This window comes from Daucus carota, chromosome 6, assembly GCF_001625215.2.
Source record: "Daucus carota subsp. sativus chromosome 6, DH1 v3.0, whole genome shotgun sequence".
Taxonomy (NCBI): Eukaryota; Viridiplantae; Streptophyta; class Magnoliopsida; order Apiales; family Apiaceae; genus Daucus; species Daucus carota.
In genome coordinates this window covers 11347909-11357209 of record NC_030386.2, presented here as the reverse complement: position 1 = coordinate 11357209, position 9301 = coordinate 11347909, and the positions used below count along the sequence as shown (strand labels likewise).

General features: G+C 37.4%; 1 protein-coding gene across 1 annotated transcript; it reads right to left on the bottom strand.

Annotated features, from left to right (window-relative positions):
* Nucleotides 1-5472: 5472 nt before the first annotated feature.
* LOC135147196 (uncharacterized) lies at nt 5473-8850 on the bottom strand. Its single transcript, XM_064080049.1, has 4 exons — nt 8730-8850; nt 8336-8576; nt 5981-7639; nt 5473-5707 (listed from the first exon to the last, which is right to left on the bottom strand). Exons 1-4 carry the CDS (start codon nt 8848-8850, stop codon nt 5473-5475), a joined length of 2256 nt encoding a protein of 751 aa, XP_063936119.1.
* Between the last annotated feature and the right edge of the window lie 451 nt (nt 8851-9301).

Here is a 9301-nt window from a genome sequence, read left to right as displayed (position 1 = left end):
CAGAGTAAAAGTTGATTAGAGTTTGATTCTTGAATTCTGTGCCATTGTCTGACCTTACAGCTTTGACTGGCACACCTTTATCCAATTCAACTAACTTTATATGATCAATCACTGTCAACGGAGTTTCATCCTTAGAAGCAAGGAAGTAAACCCAAGTAAATTTCGAGAAGTCATCCACAATAACTAAGGCATATCTTCCACCATCAATGGATGCAACATTCACAGGGCCAAACAAATCCATATGCAATAAATGAAGTGGATCTGTAATGGTATTGATGGTCTTGCCTTTGTGAGATGCTCTCTTCGCTTTTCCTTTCTGACAAGCTTCACAGAGATCATCAGTTGAGAATTCCAAGGAAGGCAAACCTCTCACTAGATCTCTCTTGACTAGAGAGTTCATGGTTTTGAAGTTGAGGTGTGAGAGCTTCTTATGCCATAACCAACTATCTTCAGCAGACGCTTTAGCGTAGAAACAGTGAACTTCGTTTCCCGGTCCTGAAGACAAATCAGCTACGTATATGTTGCCTTTCCTTACGCCACATAGTGAAGGACGCTTATCCTTGATATGTTTGATGATACATATCTCCTTTTCAAAGTGAACATAATATCCTTTGTCACAAAACTGACTGACACTCAGGAGATTATGTTGAAGTCCTTCAACTAAAGCAACATCCTCTATGATGATTCTTCCAATTTTGTACTTGCCATATCCCACAGTACGACCTTTGCTATTATCAGCAAAACTGACTGTAGGGCCAGCTCCTTCTCTTATGTCTTCCAGCAGGGATTTATTGCCAGTCATGTGCATTGACGCTCCACTGTCAAGCACCCAGGTAACACGAACAATTCCACTGGCACCCTGCAAAAGACAACTTGATTAAACATTCTTTGGGACCCACACTTGATTGGGTCCAGCAAACTTAAAGAACTGATTTCTATCAGGTGTAACAACAGAGCCTCTTGGACTGATACTTGGTTCTGATTTGACTGAACTTACTTCCTTAACAACAGCCTTATAAACCTTGGTTTTAGGCTTTGGAACATAAGTCTCCTTCCTAACACGAGTAGGACTAGCAGTCTTTGATCTAGCATGCTTGTTGTTTGTGTGTTGTCTAGGTGATGTGTTTTCATTTTTAGCATGCAAATTTTTAAAATAAGCAGACATCAAATTGAAAGCACAAGTCATATAATTATCAACACTACAAGATTTATGACATGCATCAAAAGCAGAAACAACAGGAGTATCAGTCATAGTAGTAGGAACATCAACAGATTCTACTCTAACCTTGTTAACAGATTTAAAGTTCTCAGTAGAATGACATCTATTGTCTCTGTTCTTACTATTCACAAAGTTATTAGGCTTGTTGAATTTAGTTCTCTCAGAGTTGACACCTAAACCAGCTTTAGGCAACCTAACATTGCCTTTCACTTTGATTGGTTTCAGTGATGTCAGGATCTCATCTCTTTTCTCATTACTCTCTTTCAATTTAAGGTCTTCCTGTTTGAGTTCATATCTAATGACAACAGGAGTCTCTAAAAGAGGTTCAGCTTCTGAGGTTTTAAACAAAGGTTTAGGGGAATCTTTCAAAACAAAAGGAATCCCTCTCTCCTCAGCACTCTTCTTAAAAGGAGTAATGTTACTAGCCTTACCTACAGATTTGTTATAGTCAAAACCTATTCCAACAGTTCTCTTGATCTCTTGTTTATCATTAAGTTCTTTGACTATAGTGGAGGCATCCTTAAAGGCTTTACACTTCACTTTCTCTTCGTCTAGCTGAAGTCTTAAAGCAATCTCACCTTTCTCTAGAACTTTGACTTTAGCACATTGAAATCCTAAATCCATAGTCAATTGTTCTATTTTAGGTTTTAATACTTTCATCTCATTCATTTTATAAGCATGAATATCTAAGACTAAAGTATCAATTTTAAGATTGGCAGCTTTCAACCTTTTAATAGCATCATCTAAATTCATCTGTTCACTCTCTTCATCTGTGTACTCAGAAAGTTCTTTCGGAATGATCTGATGAGGTATTAACACACCATCCTCTTCGTGTGCTAATATGACATTCATCGGAGTAGTAACACCTTTGTCCAAAATCCCGATGTATTTTCTGTTCGCAGTGCGGAGGAATAGGAACATGTGCCTCTTCCATAGGCCAAAGTGTTCCTTGCTGAACGGTGGGATTTTAATGCTACTGATCTTTTGGGTACTCATTTTTAAGGATTTAAAGTGAATAGTGTTTGGATGAGAAATGGATTTTTGAATGAAAAATATTTTAAATCAAAATTAATTTTTTTTTTTTTAAAAAAAATTAATTCGAATTAAGATATTTGGATTTGAAGTGAATAGTGTTTGGAAGAGATTTGGATTTTTGAAAGAAAAATATTTTTAATCAAAATTAATTTTTGGAATAAAATTAATTCGAATAAAAAATATTTGGACGTTACAGAGTTTGTATAGGATCTGATACGGTAAAATGGTATCAACCGCTCTGATGCCAATTGTTAGGTCCAGATACGATTGTAGAAGGGGGGGGGTTGAATACAATCGTCACAAAATTATCGCGGCGGAATAAATCTGATTGGAATGTAACTTGTTAATCAGATTAAGATTAATTAATATAACAATGTTTTAAGTCGTTATATAATTAATATGGTTCGTTTTAATGTCCACTAGTTCGTAGAATAAATTTGACAGAAAGTATTCTAACTCGGTGGAACAAAACAACCGAATGATCAAAGCACAGTAAACTGCGGTTTTAACGAATAGCAAGTTTAGCACAACTTGAAAGCTTTTACAATACTTTGAACAAGAACAAATGAATGAGGGAGAGCCATATTTATAGGCAAAACCCTTGAACTAGTAAGACAATGGTGGCAAAGACAATCCCTAGCTTGCTAAGACAATTTGGCACTTTGTCTTGCTATTTTAGAGCTTGTAAGACAATTAAATTAATTGTCTACAACTAGTAAGACAATGAAATCCGTGGGCAAGACAATCTAGGGGTCGGTAAGACAATTGAGAAGTGCGGTAAGACAATCTGGGAGATTGTCTTACTGTTCTACAATCGGCAAGACAATCACAAGGATTGTCTTGCAAGCTACCAAGGCAAGACAATGCATAAATCGGTAAGACAATCACAAGGATTGTCTTCCCGTGTCAAGGAAGGGGAAGAAATGCGGTAAGACAATCTAGGAGATTGTCTTGCCGAGTTGTGAGAAGGCAACAGTCGGTAAGACAATCCTTTGGATTGTCTTACCTTGCTTAAAACAGCAAGACAATCCACTGGATTGTCTTACCTTGCATGTTTTAGCAAGACAATGCCTTGGATTGTCTTTCCTTGTGTTTTAACACTTAGACAATCAATTAGATTGTCTTTCCTTCTTGTTTTTCAACAAGACAATCAAATAGATTGTCTTTCCTTGTGTATTTCAAGTAGACAATCCATTTTCCCTTTAATTAATTAGCCAATTAATATTCACTTAATTATTTTAAATGCATAGATTCATAAATTAAATTAATTCGAGATAGAATTAATTTAATAAATAAATTACACATCCAATATAATTATTTTGAGAAGTGAAATAATTAATTAGATAATTAATTATCCTTTTCCTTCTTCAGCAGAGCCTTCAGTCTTCTTTAAACAATTATGATCTTCGACTTGATTGAACGACCACCTTCTCTTGACTCAGAATATTTAACCGGATGAGCTGATACACAAATGTACTGTCTGGTTCATCTGTAACTAGCTGAATTAAATATTCCTTGTCAATTAAACAATTAGGCAGTGGCTTGTTCGTCGATTCTTCGTCTTCTTAGTTCAACTTCATTTGTTGACACAATATGGAATCTTCTGAATAAATAAAGTATTTAAACTTTATACCTTCTGATCTTCTGGACGTGCTACAAAAGATTATTTGTACACTGAGGCTTGATCATATTAATGAACTTCTTCCAGTGGTTTGCAGCAGCATCCTGAAATTCTTCTGACATAAAATCTTCAATAAATCATTTGACGTTCTTCGTACGGATTCCAGATAACAGTACTTGCTATTTACTTGCTTTCTTATCAGAGTTGAGTTGATTGCTCTTTAATACAAATAGGCTTAACATATGCCTTTCAACACAGTTTCATGATATCTACTGATTGATTTACAATTATCTGCTTCCTAAAATAATCTAATCAGTAGCTATCCTTCTGCTGTCCTGATCTGCACAATCTCTCTTGATCTTTATCTTCCTTACTTAGTCAGATATGCTCCTGAAAATCAGCCGCCTGCAAACTCTGATCATTGCTTAAACTCTGATCCAGCTGGCAGTCGTTAAACTCTGATTTCCAGCTAAACTCTGATATTTGCTTCTGCACACTAAACAAGTTAGATACCTGTGACATCATCAAATATGTAACAATCTCCCCCAACATGTACATTAGACAGAATGAACAAGTTCTATATATTTACTGATGATGTCAAAAACAATCAAGGACAAATGCATAACATAAATAATTCACAGACTATTTACAACTTACAGAACCAGCAGACCTATCTATCAAATCAACCTATATCCATAGCTTTCTCTGACAAACTGGTTTATCAGATTTTCTTCCTTCAGCTTCAAAGTCTGGATCATCTGGGCTTTGACATTTCTGAGTTCTTCAGTTTCATCCCAGTTTGATAGATAGCTGCTCTCAAAGCATTCACTTTGCTTCTCTGCATTGCTTCTCCAAGCTGAATAACTCTAGGCCTGTCTGCTTCATTGTTATAACCCAAGATTCTGGTGTTTGCAATAGTCTCCATCACAGAGCTATTCTTTTCCATGCTAATTTCAGAACCATCATCTTGAGCTATTTGTGGAATGTATTCCTCATCAGACTTTATTCCATAGAATCTTCTCTTTTCACTGATTGTTCTCTTCATCAGATCTGACCACCTCTGAGTAGCTTCATTCTTGATCTCCAACATGTAGTGAAAATGTTCCAGCTCTCTCAGAGATTTCAGCAATAAATCAGCTTCTGATATTCTATACACTCTGCCAGATTCCAGAAATATAGCAATCTTTTCTTTATCTTCTGGCCCATCATGAGTGTCCATTAAAATCTGTACTGACTCAACTTTGTCAAGATCCTTCTGTGTAACAGCTTCTCCTACTTTTTCAGTCAGAGGATAAGGATCTCTGAAAGTAGTTGCTGAGCCTGTTTGAATCTTTTCTTTTCTGTGACCAAGACCAGTTGAGTCATAAGCTTCCTTCCCTCTGGTTCCATGAGTTCTTACTCTGGTGAGCATTGGGCTTTCCTTGTATAAACTTGTACCAAGACTCCCATATAAACTCTTCTTCTTCTGATGATCTTGAGTCTTCTCAGAGTTTAATTTCAACCAGGAAACTTTGGTGTCTTCAATCCTCTCTTCAGTTACTGGAGCTTTAACTTGAGCAATGTCAGAGGTTAAAGTTTTCTCAGGAATTGACTTGAATTAACCTTTTCTTCTTCTGACCAATCCAGCTTCCTTTCCTTCTGCTTGATCAGAGACATTAGCAATTATGTGTACATTCTTGCTCAGCTTGATCATCCTCTTAGTAGGATCCTCTGGTGCTAATGTAATTATTGACTTCTTTGGCATAGAAGGAACTGGAGGAACTACATCAACTGGTTTCTTTCCTTTGTCTTTTGCGTCAGACTCAGGTGGAGTTTGAGATCTGGTTCTTGGTCTGTTGATATCAGTGTAGTTCACCTCACTGATTACTATTCCCTTTTGCTTTGGAATCTTCTGTTTCTGTGAGGGATCAGTAATCTGTCTTTGCTCATCAGATTTTGTTTTGCTGATCTTCTTCTTCTCAGCAGCCAATCTTTCTTCTTCAAGTCTGATGGCCTCAATATCTACTCCTGGATTTTCTCTTTCAAATATTTTCCTTGACATGGCTTCATCAATTGCTTGCAAGGAAGGAGATTTATAGAAAAGAGTGGTTTCTCTGCCTCTGAACTTTAGAGTTTGACAAAATTTCTGAGGCTCAGGGTCTCCAGCTTCAATCAACTTGTCAGCTTCAGCAATCAATTTCTCTTTCTTCTTTTCCACCTCAGAGTTCACAAGATTTATCTCTTTAGATATAGCATTTGAATCTCTGACTGCTTTACTTATACTCTGAGCTTGAGTCATGACAGTCAATTCCACAGATTTCTGTTTTTGAGATTCTCTGGGTGGTCTCTCAGAGCTTGCTGCTTCTTTACTATTCCTCTTTGTTTCTTCGATCTGCAGCAGCTTTTGATGTTTGTTCATCTCCCCTTTTTCTTCCTCATCATCATCTGGCTTTTTCCTTTTTATTTGCTGATCAGGTTTGCATTTGTATTTGGATGTTTTCTCCCCCTTTTTGACATCAGCAGAGGTGAGAACCTGAACCAGCTGTGCCACAGAAGCACTCAAATCCGCCAGAGTATACTGCATTGAAGTCTGAGTGGCCTCAATAGAAGTAAGTCTGTCCTCAACAGAAGGAGATGTAGTTCTGCACATCCTGTGATTATAAGATAAGTGGCAGATTCTTCTTCTGGCAGGCTCAGAGGATGGAAGTGGGGAACCTGGAACTCCAGGAGCTGTAAAAGGAGAGGATTCCCTGACTGGTGACAGTGCCTTAATTGGGGAATCAACCCTTTCTGGTGTAGTTTCTCTGACTGGCTCAGAGATTATAGATTGTAGACCAGGAGCTTGAATGGGAGTTGATGTAACTTCTGTTACTTCATCATCATCAATGGCATCAAGAAAAACACTCAGAGTATGTGACTCCAGAGCTTCAGTAGCTGCCTCAGAGTTTTCAGCCATGTGAATCTCCTGAGCAGGAGCTGAAACTATGTCTTCAGGTTGAACCAGAGAATCCTGAATTAGCTGGAGGACCATTTCTATCTGTGCATCCTCTGATGTGCTTGGAGCATCAGAGGGTCTTTCTGATATATGAGTATCAGCTACAATTCTTTCTTCAACAGACTTGATTCCCTCTGTCTGATCATTGTGATCATAAGTTGACTCTGACATTTGTTTGTCAGCTGCAGTTGTGTCAAGTGGCATTGCAGAAAGAGGTTCAATCAATATTGGCTCTGCAGATTTATCAGAGAATGGAATCAAGGCTTGTTCAGGATCCTCTGACTGAGGTGGCTCCACAGTCAGATCAGTAACAGTGGTTGGCTTGATTTTCTTTCTCAGTTTCTTTGCTGGTGGAGGAGGAGGGATTTCTTCATCTGATTCAGGGTCTGAAATTTTCTGTAGAAATCTTCTTTTCCTAGGAGGAGGTGAGGGTTTGGTTGGGGATTTGGTGGATCTGAGTATCCTTTTTGGTGAAGATTTTTCAACTGGTCCTTGTTGGGAAGAACCAGAGGTTGGTTTGGGGTCAGATTTTGCAACTGGTTCATGAGCAGGAGATGGAGGCTGTGGGATATTCTCATCAGAGAATAAAGATTCATACTTGTCAGGTAAAGCTACTTTCAATTTATCCTGTACAGTCACAGGAATAGCAAATACAGGTGCATTTGGCTTCTTACTATCTTTCTTAATCAGATCAGTAAAAGCTCTTTTGGTGATCTTAAATGGAAGTTCATTTCCATTTTCAGGAATAGGCACATCAGGGAAGCAGTAAGAAAATATAAGCTGACAAAATCTTGCATAATAGACAATATTCATATTTTCATTTCTCCTATCACCAATTAGGGGTGGCAATCGTTCCGTTTCGTATACTTTCGTTTCGTGTATTTTCGTGTTTCGTGTACTCGAAGGTGAAACCCGTATCCACCCGTTATTAATTTCGTGTACCTAATTTGAAACCCGTATCCGTTTCGAATCGTTCCGTGTATATTTCGTGTACTTTTCGTGTATATTATATATAAAAATATTAATATATTTTTTTAATCAAAAAATGGATTTAATATATATTTTCCTTTATAAATTTATTAAATGTGAATGATATATATTATACTTGTATACAATTCTTTATAAATTTGTTAATGTATCTATAATATATATCCACACATACATATAAATATATAATTTATACTCAATTATATATTTAATATATCATTACATATATATAATAGATATAATCTACAAATATTTCGTGTACTTTCGTGTATTTTGTGTACCCCAAATGAAAACCCATATCCGACACGAAATATATCGTGTAATTTCGTGTTCGTGTACTTTCGTGTTTCGTGTATCGAAAATCAAAACCCGTATCCATTTTTTTCGTGTCGTTTCGTTTCGTGTTAGCGTGTTACGTGTCAAATTGCCAGGCCTATCACCAATGAATCTCAAGATAGATGCAGCAATATCAAGTTTGAGATTGTGGATCAGAGAATACCCGATCTGCTGACTGAAAATGGGAATGGCATCAAAATTGCTGCACTTGTTGCCAAAAGCCCTGGTTATGCAGTCATAGAAAAAGCTCCACTCCTTGCAGAGGTGTGGACGCTTAAGTTCCCCCATCTTGTCTGTGCTAGCAGAATACCCAAGAAAAATCATCATGTCTCGCAAGGTCTGAGGGGGTACTGAAGCATCATACTTCTTCTCTTCAGGAAGATGAGGAGCCTTCCTAACAGTCGCTGGTGAAACAACATACTCTTGGCCCTCATAATCACAGGTGAGAGATGGAGAACCTTTTTCACCTCCATCATCATAATTTGCTGTCCTCTAGAAGGTGAGAACCTGAGAAGGAGAGATTAGCTCTGGCTGGGTCAGAGCATACATCAGCTCACTGTGAGCCAAGAAATCTTGAATAAGATGAAACTCTTTTGGAGCTTCATCGTTATCCAGAATAGCTGAGTAATTGTTGGTGACAAACTTTGCTCCATCAAACTCAAAAGCAGTTGTCGACATGATTTCTGAAAAGAAAATGAGAGTTTTAGATAATGCAGGTAAGGTGTTCGACAGAATGCTGGTGAGAAAATGAGAAGAGGGTTTTAGAGAGTAAAAATCGTGTGTGAAAAGTGAAGAGTTAAAAATTCAAAATCGATATATATGAGTGTATACACGAAATTCTGATCTCGGCGTTAGTGGGGCACGTGGCAGATGCACAGTGGTCAGAGTAAGCGGTAGTGGAGTGTAATCATGACAGGCGTGATAGTGGAGTGTAAGCATGTATTACTGTGCACCAATTACCGAGAAAACACAATTATTCACCGTGTTTTTCTCCACTCAAGAATTCAAATGGATTTTATACCGTTTGACAATTAAATCTAATATTTACCTGACCAAAATTCATTTATTTTAAACTCCGACTTGAATCAGAAGTTTGACTATTGACCAGAGTTTAAATAAATGGCAGATT